The 27,816-nt window shown below is 43.3% G+C and overlaps 2 protein-coding genes across 5 annotated transcripts in view; one reads left to right on the top strand and one right to left on the bottom strand.

Moving 5' to 3' along the window:
• angpt2a (angiopoietin 2a) overlaps positions 1-24,573 on the top strand; it is a 100,613-nt gene extending 76,040 nt beyond the window's left edge. For both annotated transcript variants that reach the window (XM_077218091.1, XM_077218085.1), the window contains exons 8-9: positions 13,786-13,916; positions 23,293-24,573. In XM_077218091.1, coding sequence (XP_077074206.1) covers positions 13,786-13,916; positions 23,293-23,453 — 292 coding nt within the window. In that variant the 3' untranslated portion in view covers positions 23,454-24,573. The remainder of the gene's footprint in view (positions 1-13,785; positions 13,917-23,292) is intronic.
• The window catches only part of mcph1 (microcephalin 1), a 160,195-nt gene that overhangs the window by 85,848 nt on the left and 46,531 nt on the right, over positions 1-27,816 (bottom strand). The gene's annotated exons all lie outside the window — the stretch shown is intronic.

Below are 27,816 nucleotides of genomic sequence, written 5' to 3'. Positions count from 1 at the left end.
GATTCCACTGAATAAACTAAAAGGATGCTTCGAAGTTACATATTGGAATGTACTTTTTAAGGACTGTGGAAATGATGTAGATATGCTCAATGCTTCCATATCTGGATATATATGTAGATTTTTGTGTAGATAGTGCTGTTCCTGTAAAACATGTGAGGTGTTACCCTTACAACAAGCCTTGGGTTACAAAAGATCTTAAACATTGTTTAAATCTTAAACAAATAGCTTTTTTAAATGGAGATAGATACGGTTTTAACCTTTTACAGAAAGAATTAAAGCTAAAAATTAAGACAGCAAAACAGCGATATAAACGTAAGGTTGAGGAAATATTTAAAAGAGGTAATGCACGGATGGCCTGGCAGGGCCTAAACACTATGATGGGAAGAAACCAGAAGCAACACAACATCCAATGCCAATATCCAATGCCAAATAAGAATACTGTCATGTTTGTGGACAAAATAACTCAATACGAGAGGCAACGAGAAATGCAAAGACATGTGAAATTAAACGTCATAATGTTTTAAAGAATAGTGGTTTGATTAAATGAAATGACGGATGATGGGCACAGAACGGTAACTACAGACCCAAAGTTTGCAGAGCGTGCAAACTCAAAATACATCAATTGCATACATTAGTTTAAATAGATTTTGTGTGAGTGTGTGTGTGTGTGGTTGGGTCACAGAATTTCTCACAAGAGTATTGTTTAGAGCTCCTTGCCATTAAAAAGTTTGAAACCCCCTGCTAAAGAAAATACTGGAAATTCATAAGCATTGAACAACCATTTAATGCTGCCTGTAGCCAATAATTGACTGTACAAAAACAATTTATGGTTACCAAAACATCTGTGTAACAGCTTAATTTTTTTTCTTACTGTATTATATTATTTTTTTAAAATTTGAACTGTCCTGCAGAAGATTTTGTAAATTATTTTTTATAGAATTTCTTGGTAAAGTCTGGTACAGTAAACAGCACTGTAAAACAAAAAATTCTCAGGTACCCTAAAATGTGCTTAATTTAGAGACTTCTTAATTAACTGCCTGTTTTCAAAAATATTATTTAATACCAATAAGTTATATCAAGGTTCAAGTAAAATAGAAATGGCACATTCAAGTTAAGAGTTACAACTGCATGTTGAACCATTGTGTTTGTACGTATGCTGTACAGGTCAGAATGTTTTTGCTCAGGTGGCTAAAAATGTCCACCCATTGGAGAAAAGTTTTGCTCAGCAAGAAAAAAATGTAAGGGAACATTGTAACATACTAAGCCAAATCACATTCTCACAATCACGCATTGTCAAAATTCATAAAAAGTTACCAGGCGGATAACAGTTTCAATGTAGATTTTCTCGCAATTGGTTATTTCAACTCTGGCCCGCAGATGGCACCGCGAGCTTGTGCAGTGCTGTCAGGAGCAATCCATGCATTAAATAAATGTATTAGAAAATATTACATTTTGCAGTTTATTTCATATTTGAAATATTCAGCAATTCCTCGATTTCATATCATCATACAGTAACCAGTAAAAACAATTTTTTTCTCGGATTTATGCAATTCACGTCGGTCATACTATTCAGGTCGGAAAATACAGAAAGCCGTTTAATATGAGAAAAATCACAACCCTGTATATTGTTTATACAGTGAAAATCTGCATCAGTACACAGGACTGCTTTATGCTAGGTAAGAGGAACAAAGAATCATGGAGGAAGAACTTGGTACTAAGAGTTGTAGTTGAGCACATTGTGAAGCAGAGTTTAGTTCTTTACCAACATCAAGCAACATCACAACTGTTATTCATAATCACAGAATTTATGTGCTGTCACATGTGTGTGTATATCAGCTATTTTAGAATATATTTAATTAATCTTTTTGGTTTGTGACCAAAAAGTCTGACATCAGTATACTCTCATGTTTGAAGTAAAACACCAGGAAGCTACGAGTTAGGTGTTGATTTGGTACACACCCATGTTAACACTGCTGTTAATTCTGCTATAAAAACTCTGGAGGGCTGGCACAATATTTTCACAACTCCAAAGAAAATATTTTGAAAACTGGAAATATTTATGGTCTACTATGTAATGTGAAAACATGTCAACACAGTTCCCTTAACAACTTTTGCCATCTGACCCCCCAACAAGCTAGTAGGTAATTACCATTTTTGTAATGATATCGAAAAGATTAACAGGATACAGAAAGGCTCTGGACTGAAACCTAGTGAGCTGTCTACTGCCTCCATACGTACAGTAGCTTCCTTGAAGGCCTCAAGATACTTCAAGTGAAATCGAAGAACGAACTGATGTGACGCATTTCAAACAATATCAGGTCAAAACTAACTTTGTTTGGAGTAAGAAACGGCTTGGCAAAGCAAACTTTCCAGAAAAGTTTGCTCCGGCTGGTAAACACCTACTATTGGTCCGTGGCTATTAGGTAATAGGTAGGGGTCTGTGGAGGCTCCGCCCCCTTTGGTTAATTTATTACATAGTCCATAGATGTCAGCCGTCCGCGAGTGAAAACATGAACACGCTGGAGAGATGCTTCATAATAGAAAATTAAGTTGTACTTCTAAAGAAACAAAACACTGTTTTTCATGTTTAATACGGCATACCTGCTTGATTTTAAGCAATCTATTGTACAAAGTGCATATATTGTCATTTTCTCATTTTTGTTGTGTGTTTATTTTGTTATTGAGAGAAAAGAGCCCAGCACATATTCATCTAACTCACTCTCACTCTCAGCAATGTGGGTGGAGAAACTGTCAAGAAAACTGATGACCAATTAGTGCTCCTGGTGTGAAGCTAAGCTTGCCATAACCACATAAAAATGTGTATTTTAAGTAGATTTAACTAGTTTTATCAATACATTTTGGTAATGACTGTATAAGAACCATTTCTCTCGCTTCATAAGCCATACTGATTTTTCGCCTTAGGATGCATTTAATAGATCAAAAGTGATTGTGAAGACATACATTACCAAAATATTTATATTTAATAAATGCTTTGATAAATTTAATACATACATTTAATAAATGCAAATAAATGATGTTCACTGATCCTATTAATCAAAGAATCCAGAAAAAAGTATCAGCATTTCCACAAAAATGTTAAGCAGCACCACTGTTTTTTAAAATTGATATAATAAATGTTACCCAAGCATCAAATCTTCATATTAGAATGATTTCTGAAGGATCATGTGATTCTGAAAACTGGAGTAATGATGCTGAAAATACAGCTTTGCCATCACAGGAAAAAATTACATTTTGAAATATATTCAAATAGAAAATAGTTATTTTAATTTGTAATAACATTTTCGCAATATTAATGTTTTTACTGTATGTTTGATTAAATAAAATGGAGCCTTAAGTCAGCATAAGTTTAATTGCAGCATAATTGTTTTAATGTTTCCAAAATTTTGACAGATACTGTATGCAAGCGATAATCCACAGGCTAGGTGTGCATTACACAATTGTAATGCACAATGTGGAAGCAATGTGTAATGCACAGCTATCCATGATCAGACGACATCAGGTCGTCTACGAGTCATTTAGCACCGGGTTCTCCACAAACTTGAGGTGCGATAAGGGGGAGAGGGGCGACGCTCTTTCCCCGCCCCCCGGTTCCGGTCACGGACGGCCTTCCTCGCCGGCCCGGGGGCCGGCCATCCGGGGCCAATCAAAGTCCCGCGGCGCTGCGGTATCGTTCCTTCTAGGCGGGATTCTGACTTAGAGGCGTTCAGTCATAATCCCGCAGATGTCAGCTTCGCACCAGTGGCTCCTCAGCCAAGCACATGCACCAAATGTCTGAACCTGCGGTTCCTCTCGTACTGAGCAGGATTACTATTGCAACGACACGGACATCAGTAGGGTAAAACTAACCTGTCTCACGACGGTCTATGAATTATCCTGCTTATACCATATTTACATACCAGCAATGAGAAGTTTAATTCAAAAACAAATATAAAATAGTGATTTAGTAGAGAAGTTATTTTATTAATAAAGGTTGCGGGGCAACACTTACAAGTTTATGTGCTGCTGAATGTTTCTGTGTATGCACAGCGCACACATGGTACATTCGAAATCAAACAAAAACAAGACTCTCTTGCTTTCCATGACGTTGTGAGCGTGTGAGAGAAGCAAAGAGTGCGCTCTCTGCTGAACGACAGTGAGTAAGGGTGCTTACACGAGTCTACAATAGTCTTAGTTGAGAGTTAGTCAGATAATAATATATATATAGAGAGAGAGAAATCTAACAAATGATTAGTCAGTGGCTAATGGAAGACATTATTTAGTTGCCTAGCACAAAATTTTAGTTGCAAGTGATTTACTTGTAATGTAGAGGGTTAAGTTGGTCTTTATACCTTTGGAACATTCTTCATCTCTGGCATGTCTAGGATGTCTTTAACCCTCTGGGGTCTGAGGTGTTTTCTGGGTCCTGGAGGTGTTCTGACATGCTCTGACATTTGTGCTTATTTCTGTTATTTGTGACATTTTCATGGCTAAAGTCTTATTACACTGAATTCAGCACAAACTCTGCTACAATAATATGTCAGCAGCATGTATGTAAAAGTTTTTAGTTTTGAGATAATGACGTTTATGTGTGGTTTGAGAAAAAACAAAAAACAAATGTCACTGAAATAAGGTCATAAAACCCATAGTGATTATTTCTTCACAAGACTTTTGAAAATTATATCACATGGCCTACAATATTTGCTTCAAAATTATGTGAAAATCATCCTGACTACTCATTCACATAAGACAATATATTGATTTAAAATTTGTAAGACATGTTTTGTGTAAGAAAGCTTTATGTGAGGAGGCGTAAACCACACATTAATATATAGTTTTTCCACACCTGAGAAAGACAAAGACCCTCCTCTAATGGCCCTATTAGGTGCAATCAGGCCCTATCATTATGAGGAGCCTTGCACAAAGAATGAGGAGATTTAAAAAAGAATGGATTTTTGATTGTTTGGATTTATTTACAACACAACATAATCCAAAGATACACAACAAATGAAAAAATAGCACATTAGTAAACACACTGATCTAAAGACAGATACTTGGACAGTCAGACACTTTTGTGCTATTCCTGAAACATAGTAACCTACATACCTGTCATCTCCAAGGTGTTTGATTTTTTCACTTTACCTTGTTCATGTACAGAGACTCATGTGAATGTTGAAGTCAGCATGCTCATCCAGTGGCATCTGATCCCTGTAAAAAAAAAAAGAAAAGAAACAACTATGGACATGCTGATATCAAGATAAACTATAGGCTGCATGATTTTGAGAACACATTTTAGTTCCCTTTCAAGGGAACTCGAGCTGCGTTGAGACGCGCTGGGTACGCTCTGCGTGATTGCGTCGTGAAGCACGTGTATAATCAGTCCAATGGAAGAGCGAGACGTCATAGGCGGGTGACGTCATAGACCAGGAAGCTAAAAAGCACACCTGAAAACAGACTGCTTCTGTGCCTTCAGCAAGCGATCTGTGTATTCTGTCCTTGTCATATTTATTGTTGTCTGTCAAGTTGCAATATATATATATATATTATGGCGAAAGAGAGCAAGCAGCTTTGTGTTGTTCCTTGCCCACGTTATATCACGGGTGGGGACACACACATCATGTTTTTGTTACTATTTGGGAGTGGAGCATGCCACAGTCAGTTCTCGAGGGGGCTGACTGTGAGCATTGCGAGAAGCTGTCCGTGAGGACGCTCCGCTCCCGCCGGGCGTTCTTCGAGGAGGACGGTTCGGTTCGCGCTCCCCACGCGGTTCCCGCTGTTGCCGAGGCACGGCGGCGACTCGCATTTTGGGGTTCGCAAACGGATCTGACAGCGGTGGTTTGGAAGGGCCCCGCCCTATCTCAGCTTTCACCTGCCAGATCCAGTGCTGGCGATTTCCAGTTCCGAGGAATTGGTATCGTTAGTGTTTTGTTTAAAAAAAGAGAACAAAACAAATAAAGATATTAAGAAAAAGGCAGATGTTTGAGTTTTCAATAAATGTATAAATAAGTCAGCTCATAACTCTGTTGAATAAAGAGGAGCTTTAAAATGAGGTTTATCTAGTGGTGTTGCTAGTTAAATATTTACTGGCCAGCTGAACATTATGAGCGTGAAAATAGCAAAAGAGTTTATTAGATGAAATATATCTAAAAACAGAAAAACTCTGTATCTCAGCCTCCTCGTCGGGGACTGCCGTTTTTTCCCTATCTCCACACTGAGGTGTCGAGATCGTGGAATAAGCCGGTTTCTATTTTATGTGTTTAATGCCCAAACGTCTAACTATAGTAATGCTTGGGTATTAAGTATCATGGTATGACAGTGCCTCGGGTTAAAGAGACGCTTGCAAGCTTTCTCGCTCTCGAGTAGGCGTCATCATTTTTAACCCCGATGTTACCCACCAGCAATCTTAAATAAATAAATTTTTACTAGGCAGCGGTAAATTATAAATTATAATTATGGTAAATTATAAGGACATGGATGATTGTGAGGTTGTCAGGACTGACGCTATTCGAGAATTGCGTCGTGCAAAAACAGATAAACTATACTGGGGAGGGACGGTTTCGAGAAATCGTTTCTCCTCTGCGTCCTCTGGGGGGCGACTCTCTGAGGAGGGTCGCAGCACGGCCAGTTCGGTTGTTTTCCTGCTGGTGGCCACGGAGTGATATATATATATTTTTATATAAGTTATTCTGTTTTAAAAATAAGATAAAATTATGTCTGTTCTTCTGGACGCTCCGCTTTCAAAAAACTAAGAAATAAACCATTCAGCGGCGTTCCAGAGGTTTCTTCCTCACCAATCTAATGTTCCTGAGACTGCTGGGCGGGAGCAGTCTCGGTCTTCTAAGCTCCTCGCAGCACAGAGTGCAAAACGAGCATCGCCATTTGGGCTCCTCCACAATCGAGGAGGACCTAGGTGGCAGTAGCAATCTAGCCAGTTAGAGATATGCAAGATCTGAGGACTGTTTTATCTAATCTCTAAAGAAGCTTGGACAAAGAGGAAGCCCTGACGCTGAGGTTATCAGGCTTCTAAGGGTGGTCCCTTCAGGGGTAGGGAGGGTTTTGAGAAATCGTTTCTCCTCGGCACCCTCTGTGGTGCGACTCTCTGAGGAGGGTCGCAAGCACTGCCAGTTCGGTTTTCCTACCGGTTCGCCATTTAGGGCACCGAGGTGTCAGTGTCCCCAAACGATCCTCTGAGGGGGGTCGTAGAGCAGTCAGTTCGGTTTCCCTGCCGGTTTGCCGCTTTAGGGTGCCGCGGTGCCTGCATTTTCCAACGATCCTCCGAGGAGGGTCGTAGGAACTAAGCTACTTAGAGGTAGGCAAGATCTGAGGACTGTCGTCATCTCTAATAAAGCTTAGACAGGAAGTCCTGTCGCAAAAAACGAGGCTATCAGGCTTCTGAGGGCTCCTCCGGGGCAGGGACAGTTTTGAGAAATCGTTTCTCCTCTGCGCCCTCTGGGGTGCGACTCTCTGAGGAGGGTCGCAGCGCTGCCAGTTCGGTTGTTCCCTGCCGGTTCGCAGTTCAGGGCACTGAGGTGTCAGCGTCCCCATACCATCCTCCGCGGAGGGTCGTAGAACGGTCAGTTCGGTTGTTCCCTGCCGGTTCGCCGCTGCAGGGCACCATAGTGACTGTTCAACCAAATCCAGAGGCCAGTCTAGAGAGACTGGTTCCCCTAGTAGAATCTCTGGCAGCATGGAAACTACTGCCACATATTTCTCAGTGGGTCCTGCACACTATAGGAAAGGGTTCAGAATTCGGTTGTTGTCCGCCCCGATTTCTAGGGGTCCTCCCCACTGTGGTGGACCCCGAGCAGGCTTTGGTTATGGAGTAGGAAGTACTGACACTTCTGCAAAAGGAGCTGTAGAAGGGGTTCCTCCTCCCGGCAGACAGTCAGGGCTTTACAGCGATTACTTCATTGTTTCCGAAAGAGGATGAGGGGTTGCGTCCTACTCTAGATCTGCGTCAATTAAACAACAGGTTTCAGAATCTTAAGTTCAAAGTATGCTTACGCTAAATATGATTGTGTCACAGACTCAGTCCGAGGACTGGTTTTTCACAATAGACTTAAAGGACGCTTACTTATCTATCCATCCTCATCACAGGAGGTTCCTGAGGTTTGCTTTCAGGGGCAAAGCATACCAGTATCGGGTTCCTCCATTCGGCCTCGGTTATCACCCCGCACCTTTACAATATGCGTGGATGCAGCTCTGGCTCCTCTGAGACTCCAGGGCATTAGCGTATTAAATTATATCGACGATTGGTTGATTTTAGCTCAGTCCGAGCTTTGGCAGTTCAACATCGAGATATCGTTCTGACCCACATAAGGTGGTTGGGGTTGCGGCTCAACACCAAAAAGAGTGTACTCCTCCCAGCTCAGAGGTCCACTTTTCTAGGTGTAATATGGGATTCGACAACAATGCAAGCACGTCTATCTCCTGCACTTATTTCTGCAATTCTCACAGCCGTAAAGAATGTAAAACTAGATCAGTCACTCACTGCCAAACAGTCTCTGAGACTGTTGGGGCTCATGGTAGTTGCGTCCAACGTAGTTACTTTTGGCCTTCTGTACATGAGACCCCTGCAGTGGTGGCTCAGGACCAGGGGGTTTTCTCCGAGGGGAAATCCGTTTCGCACGATCAAGGTCACGCGGCAATCCCTACGTGCCTTGGTCATGTGGAAGAAACTTTGGTTCCTCGTCCAGGGCCCAGTGCTGGGGGCTTCTTGTCGACGCACAATGCTATCGACGGATGCTTCCCTCACAAGTCGGGGGCAATCATAAGTAGTCGCTCGGCGAAGGGTCCGGACAACACACTGATGGTATGATCGGTATGGTATGATCGTATATCAGAGCAGATATCCTGCTGAGGCAGGGGCTGTGGCCCGGGGAATGGAGACTTCACCCCGAGGTGGTGGAGCTTCTTAGGGAGAACTTCGGTCAAACTCAAGTCGACCTTTGGCATCGTTTGTACAATGCATTGCCCTTTGTGGTTCTCCCTCACGCATCCAGGTCCGCTTGGACTGGATGTGATGTATTAGGTGTGGTTGCCGCTACACTTGTACGCTTTCCTGATAACTTTGCTCCTGGGAGCTCTGGAGTTATGGATACTGTGGGCTCAGCCTCTGAGGGGGCCCAGCTCATAGATTCAGGTCTCTCGACCGAGGTTGTGGAGACCATAGTCCAGTCTAGAGCTCCCTAAACGAGAAGACTAAATATGAATCTTCTGAATCTTGTTTTTGCCCTGTTGGTACAGTACTTGATTTCTGTAATGAATGTTTCTTTGCTGGGTTATCTATGAGGAGAGATCCTTAATTCCGTCTTCTCCGTGGTACATGAGGCTGAGGCCTGCACGTACTTGGATTTGCACCTGGTTTGGTGGCAGTATTTCTTCACCCCAGGTCGGGTTGTATTTCTAGGTCCCTACTAAATGTGCGGGTCATTTGTGCTCCAGGCCTTTAACTTAGGGTGTTTCCCTTCAGGATATTTGTAATGCGGCAGGCTGGTCCTCACCACATATATTTGTCCGATTTTATGACTTAGACCTCTCCACTCCTGGGGCTAGGTTGCTTGCTTCTTAATGTGCGCAAAGACTTCACACAGAACGGGCATTTGTCTTTATGGCGTAGTGGGTAAGGGGTTCCCACCGCGTCTCAACGCAGCTCGAGTTCCCTTGAAAGGGAACGTCTCAGGTTACGCATGTAACCCTGGTTCCCTGAGAGGGAACGAGATGCTGCGTTCTCCTGCCATACTTCCTGCATGTCCTGATCGACCTGCTTCAGGCTTATCAGAAGCTGTCGCGGTCTGTTTTCAGGTGTGCTTTATAGCTTCCTGGTCTATGACGTCACCCGCCTATGACATCTCGCTCTTCCATTGGACTGATTGTACACTTGCTTCACGCAAATTACGCAGAGCGTTCCCACCGCGTCTCAACACAGCGTCTCGTTCCCTCTCAGGGAACCAGGGTTACATACATGCATATAGTGCAGCTGAGACGATTTTTCTGGTTAAAATTGCGATTTAAAATGTACAAAACACACACACACACATACATTATATATAGGCTATATATATATATGTATATATATATATATATATATATAAAATGAACTTGTATATCATGCTGTGTTTTATTATCCTCCTGTCGTGTACATGTATATAAATTTAGAATTACTGTAGACTTCATGTTTTTACTCCAATCTCAGTTAATTTAGTCTGGCATCAGTTTGACTAGTTGCACAATGTAAAGTTTATAACAATAACATTATGAGTGGATGTCTTACCTTAAAAATCTTTCTTGTCTTTAAATCGCGATCCTCTGAGGTAAATCCAAGCTGCCCAGCACAACACAGCACAAACAAAGTCTTCCAAACTGGATGTAAAGCAGAGGAGTAGGATACTGAAGTCGCTGATTCTTTGTTTTGAGGTGACGAGAACGTTTTCAGGTCTAATCCTTCACGTGGATCATTTGCATGTCAATCGCTCTTGCACTCGTGGGTGTGGTCACATTAGAGTTAATTAGGACGCGTTTGAGAAACTATACATGTCGTTGCTCTCATACTGATTACTTAAACAGAAAATATTTGTTTTTGATATAATTTACATAATTTAAATATAGAGATTCCAAGCTTTGTAAAGACATACATGTCAAGTCTTTCTGACAAACATAAGCTGAGTTACAGATCATTTTCTGTCGCGTTTCAGAATGAACTTCACATTGAGAGAAACGACAGAACGCGCATCATGTTTATTTTCTTTATTTTACGAAAAACACAACATTTTGTTTTTATTAAGATTGTACACAAATAAAAGAAGACATTTAACAGTTTTGAAAGATGTATAACAAAAATATGTAAGATCAAAATCAACAGAGTATTTTGAGTCTCTTTTGCACTGATAAGAAAAAAAGTGAGTTGGTATCGCCCGCGATACCGTCGACCCCAGGGGGTTAAATGAGAAAATCTGTATTCTGATACAGCAGAACATACTCGGTTACGTACGTAACCTCGGTTCTCTCTACAAGAGGGAACGAGTATTGCATAAGTTGCTTACGCTAGGGGTAAAGTTCATCTTTTCTCGAGATATTGAAGCCAAAAATTATCCTTAATTTTGTATTTATTGTCAACGCAGTGCAGCAGCTAGCAGACCTAGAGCAGGCTACCTTGCGTGCTCATTGGCTGATCTGCCGCAACTGCAGTAGCCTATCGTTGAGTCTGGTGTGACGTAACGTGTCTGAGCCCGTCAGAATGGGAATGGCTTAGCGTATATAAGCCAGACAGATAGGCTTGCTACTCTGGTTTTCATCGACTGAAGCGAAAACGCTCGTGGCACCAGCACGGCCGGCTACGCAATACTCGTTCCCTCTTCTAGAGAGAACCGAGGTTACGTACATAACCGAGTACGTTCTCTTACGAGAGGTTCTCTCGTATTGCGTAAGTTGCTTACGCTACGGGAACCCCTTGTCAAAGCCGTGCGTGCCAATATCCACTTCATGATTCCTAGGGAGTCCCGGGGAACATAGATAAGTGATAATAAGGTGGCCGGCAACGCGGGCCAACACACAGTTCATAAGCACCCATAGGGAATATAGAGCGGCATAGCCGGTCTTATCATATCAACCATATAGTGCAGCTCAACCAGGAGAGCTAAGTCACGTGAAAGTAGTCTGCGCATGATCAGATCTGGGCAGAACATACATCTCACTTCTACTGACAGAAGTCTGGCCTACAAGGCATGGAGTTCCAGGTTATAAAACCTAACAAATGTGGACGGGGAGGCCCAGCCTGCTGCCTCACAAATGTCGTGAATGGAAATCCTGCTGGACCAAGCCCACGATGAGGAAACGCGTCTGGTGGAATGAGCCCTGATGCCCAAAGGACACTGCAGACATTTGGACACATAAGCATTCGCTATACGTCCACTATCCATCTGGATAGGCTCTGTTTCGAGGCGGCGAGACACTTGGTGCGCCCACCGAACGAAACGAAAAGCTGCTCCGAGCGCCGGAAAGGGCCGGAGTGCAAAATGTAAGCCCTCAGCGCCATAACAGGGCAGAGGAGACTAACACCGCTCTCACTATCGGATGCAGGCAGCGCCGATAGAGAAATGACCTGCGCTCTGAAGGGGTTGCCCAACACTTTTGGGACATAGCCATGTCTAGGTTTGAGGATGACTTTAGAGTCATTTGGTCCAAACTAAAGACACGCAGCGCTAACAGATAGCGCGTGTAAATCCCCCACACGTTTTAATGATCACAGAGCTGTCAGAAAAACGTTTTTAAAAAACGAAAGGTACTTTAGGTCCAATGAATCTAGCGGTTCGAAGGGGTATGCTTTCAGGGCCTCTAGGACCAAAGAAAGATTCCATATAGGAACCGACGGGGGTCGTGGGGGGTTTATCCTTCTGGCTCCCCGAAGGAAGCGGATGACCAGCTCGTTCCTTCCCACTGACTGGCTGTGCGTTGATTCAGCGAATGCTGCAACGGCCGCCACATATACTTTAAGAGTGGAGGGGGACCTGCCCCTTTCCAGCAGCTGTTGAAGGAAACTAAGCAACCACAACACCCCACATTTCCGTGGGTCCAGATTTCTATTGGCACACCATTTGGAGAACACAGACCATTTAGACGCATAGAGCCGCCTCGTAGAGGGAGCTCTCGATTGCGTAATCGTGTTCATCACGCCGCGGGCTTGAGAGAGGAGATCTCTCCTCACCGGAATCGGCCACGGGGCTGTGTGTGACAGCCGCATCAACTCCAGGAACCAGATTTGATTCTCCCAACTTGGGGCTACTAGGAGCACCGAGTGGCGCGCTTCCCTGATCCTCTTGATTACCTATGGTAGCAGAGAGACCGGAGGGAAAGCATAGAGTGGAAGCCTGGGCCATGGAAATAAGCATCCTTTAAATCGAGAGGGATAAACCAATCCCTCGGGCGAATTTGCGCGAGTATTTGTCTGATCGTAATCATTTTGAACGGTCTTCTCATGAGAGCTTTATTCAAATGTCTCAGATCTAAGATAGGTCTTAGAGCTCCGTCCTTCTTTAGTACGAGAAAATATCGGCTGTAAAAGCCTGACTCGCTCAGACAAGGAGGTACTCGTTCTATGGCCTCTTTGCACAACAGTTTGGCTATTTCTGCGCGGAGTAGATGCGCTACTTCCTCTGAAGTAGTGGCTGATCAAGCGATGCGAAGAGCTTCGCTGAAGAGATGAAAATCAGAGTAGCAAGCCTATCTGTCTGGCTTATATACACTAAGCCACTCCCATTCTGGCGGGCTCAGACGCGTAAGGGCGCGAAATGCCCTCATTGGACGTTACGTCATGCCAGACTCAACGATAGGCTGCTGCAGTTGCTGCAGACCAGCCAATGAGCACGCAAGATAGCCTGCTCTAGGTCTGCTAGTTGCTGCACTGCGTTGACAATAAATACAAAAGTAAGGATAATTTTTGTCTTTCGGCAAAAATTAAGGATAATTTTTGGCTTCAATATCTCGAAAAAAGATTAACTTTACCCGTAGCGTAAGCAACTTGCGCAATACGAGAGAACCTCTCGTAAAAGAACGGAATTATTTGACAAAGTACGTAAACTTATCACACGTTTCTATGTACACCAACTGCAGGGAAAATGAGAGTACTCGCAAATACTGAGAATGGTGGAATAAAATTGTGAACAGAGTTTAACATTTAACACATAGCAGTTGTTGTATTTTGTCCATCTCTTATTGATAACAGAATTTAATTACCAGACTAACTTGCATGTATAATATATTATTTATATTTCTGATTTTCCAATTCTATAGGATACACCTCAACAGCTACAGTGGAACAGCGGGTAGAACCAGTAGCATGGGACAGCCAGGAAGTGATTTCAGCACAAAAGATGTAGACAACGACAAATGTATTTGCAAATGCTCACAAATGCTCTCAGGAGGTAAGAGCAATTTACTTTTAAATACCTCTTTCATTTCTACAGTGCTTTACAGTATGGATCATAATTGTTTTATTCTAATGGATTTAGAGTGCTCATTTGCCCCAATTCCATTTATGAAGTCTGTTACACCAGGGGTGTAAAAATACTTGTTGTACTTGAATATATTTGATATAGTATACTTGAGTAAAAGTAAAAAAAAGCACAACTTTAAATTGTACTTAGGGATTAAAAAAGTAAAAGTACCATAGCAAAAATTAAAATACTCGTTTAATCATTTTGAATCATCTTCTCAATCCAAAGTGAATTTTTTGCAAAAAATGGTTTGTCAGACATACATAGAGAAAAAGATTTATTGAAAGAAAAAAAACAAAACACAAATGACGCAGAGGTAAAAAAACATCTCTCTGGTCAGTGCATGCAACAACAATTAAAAAGTACATTCATCTTCTGATGCAGAAGCCAGAATCGTATTTCAGACAGAATTCAATATGAGGTTAGAATTGTTGCATTATTCCAAATAAATAGAGTGAGATCCACAAATAAATGAAACTATTTTCACCAAAATGTATAAATTAAAATAAATACAAATAAATAAAATGAGATTTGCAAATATTTACAAATGTGTTATGTCAAAAACACAACTGTCTGGCATTCATTTGTGAATCGTTTTCTGTGTATTAGTAGATCCCTGCACACATTTGTGGATTTTGAAACATTTCTAGTGTCAAAACGTGCAGACAAATCCACAAATAAGTGGAATCCACACACAGTCTACTTAAGCCAATCAGATAATAGCATCATAGACCAATTATAGCATGCTCTCGCTCCAACCAATCACGATTTGCTATATATAAAAAAGGCAAAATCAGCCGTCGTGGCATGTCATACATCGTGTCTATACCATGTGAGGCTATCTACACTGGACGCGTCAAAGCGAACGGGAGAATAATTTGTCCTTCATGTAAAGTAGCACAAGTGCATGTAGTACTTTTGAAGAATGAGCATTCGTTTACTGTTGGTGAATCATCGCGTCATGCTACGATTGGTCAGCTTAAGTAGATGGTTAAGTAGGTGGGTGCAGTCCACTTATTTGTGGATTTTTCTGCATGTCTTGACACTAGAAATGTTTTAAAATCCACAAATGCTTGCGGGGATCACAAGAAGCGATTCACAAATATGTACAGCCATCCACAAATGCATGCAGCCATTCACAAATGAATGTCAGAAACTTTTGAAGCCAGAAATTAAGGATGTGGCCAAGTTCAGGGGGTCCATTGACCATGACAGAACTAGCACAGATAAAAACTTCCTTGATTACATGCGTTACCTCGGTTCTCTCTAGAAGAGGGAACGAGTATTGCGTAAGCTGCTTACGCTACGGGTAAAGTCATCTTTTCTCGAGATATTGAAGCCAAAAAACTATCCTTAATTTTCCATTTATTGTCAACGCAGTGCAGCAGCCAGCAGACCTAGCGCAGGCTATCTTGCGTGCTCATTGGCTGCCCTGCGGCAACTGCTGCAAGATTACCACTGAGCCTCGCACGTGACGTCGTGCCCTCCGAGGTTACGTATGTAACCGAGTTCGTTCTCTTACGAGAGGTTCTCTTATAAGCACATATAGGGTATACAGAGCGGGCGTTGCCGGTCCATATAAATATTCACCATACAATGCAGCTCAACCAGGAGAGCTAAGGTCGGGTGAGAGTAGTCTGCGCATGATAAATCTGGGCAGGACATACACACCGCTCATACTGACAGAAGTCTAGCCTGCAGGGCGGGGACTTCCAGGTTATAAAACCTAACAAATGTGGACGGGGAGGCCCAACCTGCCGCCTCACAAATGTCCTGAATGGAAATCCCGCTGGACCAAGCCCACAACGAGGCCACGCCTCTGGTGGAATGAGCCCTAATGCCCAAGGGGCATTGCAGACTTTTAGACACAAGCAGATGTGATAGCTTCCACTATTCATCTGGACAGGCTCTGTTTCGAGGCAGCGAGACCCATGGTGCGCCCACCAAACGAGACAAAGAGCTGTTCCGAGCGCCTGAAAGGGTAATGTAAGTCCTCAGCGCCCTGACGGGGCAGAGGAGATTAACATCGCTCCTACTATCGGATGCTGGCAGAGCCGATAGAGAAAGGACCTGCGCTCTGAAGGGAGTGCCAAACACTTTAGGGACATAGCCATTCCTTGGTTTGAGGATGACTTTAGAGTCATTTGGCCCGAACTCAAGACACGCAGCGCTAACAGATAACGGGTGTAAATCCCCCACACGTTTGACTGATGACAGAGCTGTCAGAAAAACGGTTTTGAGTGAGAGGTACTTTAGGTCCACGGAGTCTATCGGTTCAAAGGGGAAAGCTTTCAGGGCCTCTAGGACCAAGTAAAGATCCCACATGGGAACCGACGGGGGTCACGGGGGATTCATCCTCCTGGCTCCTCTAAGGAAGCGGATGACAAGCTCGTTTCTTCCTATTGACTGACCGCACGTCGACTCAGTGAACGCTGCAACGGCCGCCACATATACTTTAAGCGTGGATGGGGACCTGCCCTTATCCAACGGCTCTTGAAGGAAACCAAGCAACCACGGGACCCCACAGGTTCTGGGGCTAGATCTCTATCAGCACACCATTTGGAGAACACCGACCATTTAGACGCGTAGAGCCGCCTCGTAGAGGGAGCTCTAGATTGCGTAATCGTGTTCATCACTCCTTCTGGCAGGACAAAGGGTATCCGTTGATTAACCATGCGTGCAGAGACCAGCGCTCTGGATGGGGATGCCAGATTGAGCCGCGGGCTTGGGAGAAGAGATCTCTCCTCACCGGAATCCGCCAAAGGGCTGTGTGTGACAGCCGCATCAGCTCCGGGACCCAGATTTGATTCTCCCATCGCGGGGCTATAAGAGCACCGAGTGGCACGTTTCCCTGATCTCTGTGGTTACAGAGAGACCGGAGGGAAAGCATAAAGTGGGAGGCTGGGCCAGATTTGGGCCAGTGCATCCTCGTTCTTTGAAAAGAACATGAGCGTTGTCTTTTGACACAAAACAGGTCGACTTCCGCTTGGCCGAAAAGGCGCCACAGTAACTGTACTGTTTGGGGGTGCAGGGACCACTCCCCTGGGCGAACGTAGTTCCTGGACAGTTTGTCTGGGCCGTCGTTCAGGTGGCCTGGCACATGCGCAGCTCTTAGCGAGCGCAGGAGGTGCTGAGACCATACTGGAAGGCGTTCTGTCAGATAGCAGAGACTCCTGGATCTGACACCGCCCTGACAGTTTATGTAGGACACCACAGACATGTTGTCCGAGCGGACTAGCACGTGGTGGTCCCGTATGAACGGGAGGAAGCGATTGAGCCAATCTCGACCGCTGTCAACCCCAGAGAGTTTATGTGGAAGTGTCTCTCTTGGTCTGACCACAGGCCAAAGGCCGGTCTGTCCTCGAAGGCAGGAACCTGAGCAACCTGAGTTGGAGGCGTCCATCGAGATGACCTTTCGGTGTGAGACAGCTCCTATTGTCACACCCCGCTGGTACCAGTCGGCCGCTAACCAGGGCTGCAGAGCTGAAACGCAACTTTGAGTCACTCTGATCCGTCTGCGGCCTGAAGCCCAATCCTGGTGAGGCACTCGGGCGTTCAAACAGCGTTGCAGCGGGCGCATGCGCAGTCGATGCGATACAGCCCAGCATCCTCTGGAATGTTTTCAGGTAAGCGAAAGATGCGGCCAGGTGTCGCAAACGGTGCACGCGCTGTCGATAAACGGGCCTTGATAGCCACAGAGTCCAGTTCTATTCCTAGAAAGGAAACTGACTGACTGGGCAGTAATGAGCTCTTGGTCCAGTAGACCGTGAGACCCAGGCTTTCCAGATGATTGCGGAGCACTGTTCTGTGAGATAACAGTTCTATCTCTGACTGTGCTAAAATCAGCCAATCGTCCAAATAGTTCAGAATTCGCAAGGCTTGTTTTCTCAAGGGGGCGAGAGCCGCGCCCATGCACTTCGTAAATGTACGGGGTGCCAAAGACAGGCCGAACAGGAGGACGGTGTATTGATATACCCGACCGTCGAAGGCAAATCTCAAGAACGGCCTGTGACGGGGTACTATCGGAATCTGAAAGTATGCATCTTTCAGATCGAGAGAGATTTGTCTGGTCGTGAGCATTTTGAACGGTCTTCTCATGAGAGCTTTGTTCAAATATCTCAGATCTAAGATAGGTCTTAGAGCTCCGTCCTTCTTGGGTACGAGAAAATAGGGGCTGTAAAAGCCTGACTCACTCAGAGAAGGAGGGACTGGTTCTATGGCCCCTTTGCACAGCAGTCTGGCTATTTCTGAGCGGAGTAGATGCGCTACATCCGCTTTCACTTTCGTCTCGGTCCGTGCTCGAAAGCGAGGGGGGCGGCGAGCGAACTGAAGCGAATATCCCTGTCTTATTGTGCTCAGCTCCCATTCTGATACCCCTGGAATAGCCTCCCATGCTTTTACATGTATAGCTAGGGTGCGGGGTGCCCGCGCCCTTGGACACGGCGGCTAGTTGACAGCAGTGGCTGACTGTATCATTTGTGGCGTCCCGAATGCTGTGAATGGGGAACGTTTTGTAATAATATTGAGCGTTGGCGGAGCCTGGGGCGAAGTGTTTGTCAGTAAGCGTGAGCGCTCGTGAGCGGGCACGTGACTTACATCCATAACTTGGCCGAGAGGCTGTTGTGGCCGTGTAACAGAGCGGGTGGCGAGTAGGTGTGAGCACAGATTTGTGGGTACATTCTCTACATCTAGCACTCGAGTGGCATTTGCCAGCTTTATGAGAGTGGACTCCGTGAGTGTGTGAGACACGGGTGGCATCGTGTTTGTGTAGGGGTGAGCACTGATTTGTGGGCACTTTTTCTACACTTAAAACACCAACAGCATGAGCCGGATGACCAGGAATTATACTCTTTTTGAGATTTCTCTGGGTTGCCATGACAACGGCGGTTGTGTCCAGGCGAGCGGGCTGTGTTGCCGACTCGTTGGCTGCTAAAATTACGTCTGCAGTAGCCTTCTCTGAGGGGACTGACAGGACGAGATATTTTGACGGAGGTCCGGCCGCAGCGAGACCCAACCGTCTTTTCCTCTCTGCTGTTGCTAGCTGTTGCCGATCGCCTGAGCCGCGGATTTCGTAGCACGAAGAGAAAGATCCGTCGCGCTTCTCAAATCCGTGATGGCGGCTGGGTCCTTGCTTTTCTCGTCTCATTCACGGAGGAGATCGGCTTGAAGGATCTGCAGCACAGCCATCAAGTGCAGGGCGGAAGCAGCCTGTCCGGCGGCTGAAAACGCGCAGCCGACAAGTACTGATGTGGTCCTGCAGACTTTAGACGGGAGGACAGACTTTGAGCGCCATCTCGCAGAGATGCAAAGGTGCGCTGCGACCGCCTCATCCACTGGGGGGATTGCTATGTACCCCTTCTCGACGGCACCGTCCACTTGGGAGAGCGTCGAGGAGACATGTGAGTGGAGCCTCGCGGAGAATGGTGCGTTCCACGGTTTTGCAAGCTCAGCGTGAAGCTCTGGGAGAAATGGCGCAGATCTGGAAACGGGCGGTGGGCGGCGGCTGTGGAGGAAACAGCCGTCGTGCCTATTGGGCGCGGGCTCCTTGGGCGGTGACCAATCCAGTCCGAGTTAGTCGACGGCCTTAGAGAGGAGACGCATGAGTTCAGCGTCCACGCCAGCCCAAGTCCTGCTGGATTCCTGGATCGAGGAGGAGGCGGAGTGATGAGAACTCGACCACTCCTCACTGTCCGATGCCAGGATGGAACAGCTGTCACATGCATCGAGTCCTTCAGCTTCGTCCCATGAGGCGGCGGCAGTGAGGGCCGAAGCCGGCAGCTGCGCGTCCTGGAGGGGCGGAGAAAGAGAGAGGGAGGCTGGCGGGATGTAATCCGGCGAGCCCTTCACCGTGACCTCAGGCTCCGGTATCCGCTGTAAACGGTGCTTCTTTTTGCGCGGTCCAGAGGGCGGAGTGACAGCGTCCGTGGTGAAGGCTTCGAGTCGAGCCCGCAGGGTCGACAGCGGAAGCGTTTCACAGTGCACATTGCCTCCCGAATCCAGGGCGAGGGCTGAGTGGTCTGGGCCCAGGCAGAGAGTGCAAATCACATGGCGGTCTCCGGCGCTGAGTGGGGCTATGCACGAGCCGCAGGAAAGGCGAGGCATTTTGAGTCCAGCGATGCGGAGAGCTTCACTGAAGATGATGAAATCAGTGACGCAGCCTCCGAGTCTGACTTTTATACGCTAAGCCACCCCCATTTTGGCGGGCTGTCACGCGTAGAGGGTGTGACGTCACGCGCGAGGCTCATTGATAGGCTGCAGCAGTTGCCGCAGGGCAGCCATTGAGCACGCAAGATAGCCTGCTCTAGGTCTGCTGGCTGCTGCAGTGCGTTGACAATAAATGGAAAATTAAGGATAATTTTTTGGCTTCAATATCTCGAGAAAAGATGACGTAAGCAACTTATGCAATATGAGGGAACCTCTCGTAAGAGAACACATTGTATGTTATGCTAAACTAGGAACCAATCTCTCTTATATGATTAACTGTCTGTTGATGGAGCCAAAAGTCTAACATTAACTTTCACCCTGTCTGCACCAGCTTCGAGCTGCGTGACAATGCATTAGAAGCCAATAGAAACCATTAAAATCAGTGATATGGTCTACACAGGATGCCACGTAATAAGTCCCCAACAGTAAACAGATGTATCGTTCTATATAGCCTGTGCTAATTCTGATATGAAGAACAAATTAATGCAGCTATTCAACTTTCTTAAAAGTTGTTCAGGAAGCCTACACCCAGTGCTAAACCTTAACTTCAATTGTTTTCTCCAATTGCAAAAAGAGCTTGTGGAACTGTGGAAATCGGCTCTTCTGTCTCTCTCTCTTCTTCTGTATGCTCTTATTCTTCTGTCTCGACAAAAACTTTTCTCAATTTGAAATATGTACTGCGCCCAGCCATACGTTAAAATAAATGCTTCTTTCAACAAGAGGTGAAATGAGATTTCAACACCTCTCTGACTCGCCACTGGTGTCAAGCATGCATGTTTGAGCTTTCGTCTATCATATGTGATGTGCATAAGATGGACGAAAATAACCTTCAAACGTGTGAGGAGTAAGTTTCAAATCAAAATAAAATTGTAAGGAGTAAAATGTACAGATTTTTCTTCAGAAATGGAATTTTAAATAGAACCTGAGTAAAGTATAAATACCCAAAAAAGTAAAATTAAAGGAGAACTCCGGGCAATTTTTAAGTTAATCTTGATCGTCAGTTATGGGGGCATACATAAAGAGTGTCTTTGTGCCTTTTAACAGACACAAAATGCAATTAAAATGTCTGTCCAACGTGAACGGGGCCCTTACATGTGAACAAGAGGCGTTCAGCAACTTAGCCATTGTTTAAATTCACCTAATTAGTGTTTTAGACGGCTAGCTGTAGTCTCGCACTGAAGTCCCAGGGGAACTCAGTTGTAGCCAAAGGTAAATAGCAGTGTCTAGGTGGGAGGAGCATAGTGTGTGAAGAGTGATGATCGGAGTTGCCCACAAGTGAAGAAGAAATGGTTCGGGTTTGTGCTGTACAAGGATGACTACACAGATACAACACAGCGCCCAAAATGGAAGTATAAATAAAGTTTACATTACCTCCACAGTGGTTGCACCCGTCTTCGTCCACGGAATCGTTTTTTTCTTCAACCGGCCCCGCTGTGTTGTGTCTGTGTAGTCATCCTTGTCAAAGTGTTCGCTGAAAATGCGGTAATCTTTAGCGCGTAGTACTTGTATGGGAGTTTGCACATCAAGTTGAAGTACAACTAGCCACAACTGCAGAATCTCGAGGTCATGGAAAGGAAGATGATGAAAATAAGTTCTTGTATTTTCGCTTTCTGTTGCCATAATTCAGAACGGCACAAACGCAAAGCATTTCTTCTTCACTTGTGAGCAACTCCGATAATCACTCTTCACACACTACGCTCCTCCCACCTACACACTGCTGTTTATCTTTTGCTACAACCGAGTTCCCACGGGACTTCAGCACGAGACTACAGCTAGCCGTCTACAACACTATTTAGGTGAATTTAAACAATGGCTAAGTTGCTAAACGCATCTTGTTCACATGTAAGGGCCCTGTTCACGTTGGACTGACATTTTAACTGCATTTTGTGTCTGTTAAAAGGCACAAAGACACTCTTTATGTATGCCCCCATAACTGCCGTTTTAGCTGAGTGGGAGCTCTGGGCATTTGCGGGAACAGCTCCGTGTTGCAAGCACCAATCCGGTTCATTTTTTTTTCTATAGACAGTACTCACAAAGGTATAACGATCAAGATTAAGTTAAAAATTGCCCTGAGTTCTCCTTTAAAGTATTTTACACCCCTTACCCCAAAAATCTGTATAAAAAGGTGCTTTGCATTTTTTATAGTTGGGTCATGGCTTCCTAACAAAATTATCCAAGAGTTATTCATTGATTCGCTTGTTTGGGAACTTAGCCCTGATGAACATTAGGTGCGTTTCCATTACAGATTTGCACAAAACGTTTGCGATTTTTTTGTGACAAAAAACTATTGCGAAATTACGGCGTTTCCATTAACCGATGGTTATGCGACTAAAACTAAATTTTTTCCTCTCGCGATAAGTCATTCCAAAAATCATGGCAACGGACGTTGGTAAGTTTATGTATATCTCAGCCACTGCACTGGCCATTATAATTAACTGAAGGAGATGTATGTGTGTTTTCCAATCATTAATGGCAAGGAAATACCCTTATACTTGAGAGCGGCACATATGAGGTGTTTCTGGGTGTTTCTCCCTTATATCTGCCCGAGGTATTGATTGTGGCATTTCTTTTTAGGTTTAGAATCCAGTATTCCTGTAATTGTTTTGTCTTTTTTGAATTAAAGAACTCTGTCTAATATTCTGTCCAAACATAGCCTACCGCATCATCTACATCAGGTGACCTATAAATGAGCAAAAACTGTTTCCATTTCAGTTTTGCAAAATATTTATTTTTCTAATTGCCTGAAAAACCACCTCATGCAAGAATAAAAACTTTTTTGTTTCCATTGGGCATATTTTCAATTCGCAATTTCAATTTGTGCAATTTGAAGGGTAATGGAAACACGGCTATTGACATTAATGGTCTGGGATCTGAAGAATTCCCCTTAATCATTCTTATTAGCTAACAAAAAAAGAACAACTACTAATACTAATGATAGAGGAAATAGCATTGATGCATTCAAAAACAAAATTGTTAATTAGTAATACCTGTAGTAATATTTGGAGGCCTGGTGTATGTTAACAACAGCCAACATTTTGTGTTGTCACAATATACTTCTGTTTTTATATCCTAAAGTATATATTTTTGTTGTATAATTTAGGTTGGTGGTTTGATGCCTGCGGACCATCGAATCTCAATGGCGTATACTACCAACAGGGACAGAACACTAATCGTTTCAATGGCATCAAATGGTACTACTGGAAAGGTTCAGCATATTCACTAAAGGCCACGACTATGATGATAAGACCATCAAACTTCTAAGTCTCTAGTCCTAAGGCACAATAGCCGCTTTTCCACTGTCGGGCCAGTGCGAGCCAGGGCAACGGGCTGTGCTGAGATAATAGCCTCGGACCTGTAGCACAGAGCCCAAAACCACGTTGCGTTTCCACCTTCGGGCCAAAAGCTCCGCATAGTTTCATTACATTTAGAAAGAATGATAATTTCTACAAATTTACCACCAAAAAAACCCAACAACATTAGTAGCACTATCTACAGTGACAGTCCCAATACAGTTATATTTTCAGTCAGAGGAGAAGCCCAGATAGGGCCCGATCAAGCCCCAGAAGTGACAGTGGAAATGCGACTGGCCCTAGCATGCAATTGCACGCCTGCTTTTGGCCCGACAGTGGAAGCACGGCTAATGACTACTGATGTCACTGTTTTCCTATCCTATAGAGAAACATTTGTTGGAGAGGTGTAACCTTCATGCACTTCTAATACAGGACTTCTATTTAAAAGATAAAGCACTTGAAAAAAAAAAACTTTGTTACAGTGTCAAATTGCTAATTCATTGAACATATATTAATGGAACTTCATCAAGGGACAGGTTTTTGTTAAAATGGATGTATTAATATGTATTGTTAATTGAAGAACAGCTGTAAAGGGTAAACACACCTGTAAACTGAAGTACCTTGATGCTTCACAGGATTTCCTTATTTCTTCACGTAGATAAGTGGAATCAGAATTACTTAGTGTGCTTATTTTATTTGTAAATACCAAATTATTTACAAAAATTATATTATTGATAAACTGTCAAATGTAACCATGGTACAAGAGTGAGTTAAATGCATAAAGCTGAGGAGGTTCTTTAAACATGTCGTACAAATTGTTACTCTATAAAACTGTTGTTTACACATGGTTTAGTGCTTTGGACCTTCTTGTAGATATCTTAACTGTGGACATTTGTTGAAAGTTGACCAAACTCCACAGCATTTCTTAAAGGGTCCCTTTTTTTGCAAAATGCAAAATTCACTTTTACATGTTTTTTTTTTATTATTATTTTTTTTATGTGTCCACAGTGTGGACAACCAACCTATAATGGTAAAAATCCACCCACTCCTTTTTGTATTCCCTAAAAATAAATTAAAAAATTGTCTCAAAATGATTTGTTCATGTTTTCTACCCATTGTGACATCCAGTGCTTTAAGTGGGCCGGTACGCGCCGGTACTCAGTACCGCCACTTCCAAATATAGCTCTTGAGCGTACCGCTACCTCTCCGTGCACCGAGAACGTGCTTTTAGCGTACCGGTACGCTCATTTGCACATCTGTTTTAATCCTTTGGCTGCGCTGGCGCTTTTCAGAGCGCCCTTGACAATGCACGCTTCCTAATTCGTCCCACCGAGAGCAGAGACTACATTACCCATACACCCTTGAGTTTTACAAGTGAAAAGCGCATGCATCGCTTTTGCCGCTGTCAGTGTCAACCAACGTGGTCCCGAGAGGGGGACATTCTAAAACGCTTAACGTGAAAAATGCTTAACGTGGCTTACTGTACTAAGACAGTGATATTGAAAGACCAAACTCGGTACACATCATAGTAATAAACCATACTATGTATAAAAAAATCAGATGAGCCCAGAATATGAACGCAACGTGTTTAATTACACATTAAGCGTTTTCCTCCCATAGAAAACCGTTATAAGAAAACGCTTAACGTGGCTTACTGTAGGCTACTAAGGCAGTGATATTAAAAGCCACGTTAAGCGTTTTCTTATAACGGTTTTCTATGGGAAGAAAATGCTTAACGTGTAATTAAATGCGCTGCGTTCATATTCTGGGCTCATCTTATTTTTTTATACATAGTATGGTTTATTAATATGATGTGTACTGAGTTTGGTCTTTTAATATCACTGTCTTAGTGCAGTAAGCCAAGTTAAGCGTTTTTCACGTTAAGCGTTTTAGAATGTCCCCTGTGAAACGCTCAACCATAGCTGCGCGGTTAAAATACAAATACAATTAACACAATGGTTATTATGTTTTATAATTTATTTTATGTACATTTTGTTAAAAAAAATTTCAATACCCTTTTGCACATTTTATTTATGTTCAGTAGCTCTTTCTAAAGTAGCTCTTTCTAAGGTTATTTTTTCCAATAACCTTTTGCACATTTTATTTAAGTTCAGTAGCTCTTTCTACTGTAGCTCTTTCTAAGGGTAATTTTTACCAATACCCTTTTGCACATTTTATTTTAGTTCAGTAGCTCTTTCTACTGTAGCTCTTTCTAAGGGTATTTTTTCAATACCCTTTTGCACATTTTATTTAAGTTCAGTAGCTCTTTCTATTGTAGCTCTTTCTAAGGTTATTTTTTCCAATAACCTTTTGCACATTTTATTTAAGTTCAGTAGCTCTTTCTACTGTAGCTCTTTCTAAGGTTATTTTTCCAATACCCTTTTGCACATTTTATTTAACTTCAGTAGCTCTTTCTACAGTAGCTCTTTCAAAGGTTATTTTTTCAATACCCTTTTGCACATTTTATTTATGTTCAGTAGCTCTTTCTACAGCTCTTTCTAAGGGTATTTTTTCCAATACCCTTTTGCACATTTTATTTAAGTTCAGTAGCTCTTTCCACTGTAGCTCTTTCTAAGGGTATTTTTTCAATACCCTTTTGCACATTTTATTTATGTTCAGTAGCTCTTTCTAGCTCAAGCAGATCCATAAACTAATAAAAGGATTTATTATTTTTTATAAGGTCGTCTGTTGACTGCTGTATATAAAAGTCAGCAAAAAAAAAATAAAAATAAAAAATAATAGAGTACCGGCACCTCTTTTGGGGCACTTTAAAGCACTGGTGACATCGCAATGGACCAGGACCCTCCCATGACTGGTGACGGACTTTCCCTATTAGGACAGATCCTCCCCTGAGAGAGCTGCACACTCACTACACTTGAACTTGACGCACAACGTAATGATGGCAATTGACACCTCTTGCAGTTCAAACAAACAGGAAAACACGAAACACGAAAGCAACTGCATTCGTCATTACGTTGTGTGTCAAGTTCAAGTGTTATTCTTTTCGCGTTAATCGATACGTACAGCCGTCTGCCGGAAGCTAGTTATTTTAGTCAATAAAGTTTTAAATATGGATATTTTTCTTACACGAACGCATCGCTTCACTTCAGAAGACTTTTATTAACCCTTGGAGTGCATGTAGAGCACTTTAATCATGAATAGATGCACTTTGATGGACTTCCAAAGACATACACCCATTCACTCCCATTATAAAGCTGGGACATTTTTTAATATAACTCCGATTGTATTCGTTTGAAAGAAGACTGTCATGTACACCTAGGATGGCTTCAAGGTGAATAAATCATGGGCTAATTTTCATTTTGAAAATTCCCATGGCCACCAGGAGGCCCCATACCAGGGGTTCAGACTAATGCTTGGGAATAATAACTTAAATTTGCTTGTGTCAGTAACGTGTGTTAATGAAGGCAACAAATATTATTCAACAGTGTGACTGGAATAGCAACAAACAGCAGTTCTGGAAAAAAAACATACAAATGTTTTTTTTTTTTTTGCTATCCCGAAAGAGTTTTTAAAACATGGTAGTAAGGATCCCAAGATCTCTGTGGAATTGGTTGACATTATTCATGGCAACAAAGTGTGTGAACTGTCTACATGAGTGGGAAGTCCATTTCGTTTTGCTTAGGGAAAAAAGTAGCCGGCCTTGTAAAACAAAGTAAATCATCTGACCAAGCAAAGCATCTGACTTTTGAAAACACTGAATGGGATACCTTTGCACAAGGAGTTAACCTAGAGGAATATGCCTTGACAGTCCTGTCATACATAACATTTTGAAGTGATAATGTGACTACAAGAAGAACCAACAAAGTGTTTTCTAATCAGAAGCCTTGGTTTAATATTAAGGTTAAAACTCTTATAAAGGCTTGGGATACTGCTTTTAAATCTGGGGACATAGAAACATACAGAAATGCACAAGGAAAACTGAGTACGGGCATCAAAGACGCAAAGCACAACTATAAACAGCGTATTGAGGATCATTTCAACAAAAATGACTCCCGCAGCATGTGGAGAGGAATTAAGGCAATCACTGATTACAATAGTGGTAACAGCCGATGCCCAACAATGATACTGCTTTCCCTGATGTCCTAATACCATTTCTTTGCTCGTTTTGATGACGGAAACAACAGCTTTACCACCTTTACTGCTCCGCTGCAGACGGAGCAAGCACTCATTATGTACCCACATCAAGCGAGGTCCACTCTGACTAAAATTGACATCAAGAAAGCAGCTGAACCAGATAGAGTGCAGGGAAGGGTTTTAAAAGAGTGTGCTGAAACAGCTAGCACATGTTCACCAATATATTCAATAACTCACTT

Source organism: Siphateles boraxobius, unplaced genomic scaffold (assembly GCF_051911475.1).
Source record: "Siphateles boraxobius isolate OS27281-9 unplaced genomic scaffold, OSU_SipBor_1 12, whole genome shotgun sequence".
Taxonomy (NCBI): domain Eukaryota; kingdom Metazoa; phylum Chordata; class Actinopteri; order Cypriniformes; family Leuciscidae; genus Siphateles; species Siphateles boraxobius.
The sequence above is the reverse complement of the archived record's forward strand: the minus strand, read 5'-3'. Positions and strand labels throughout refer to the sequence as shown.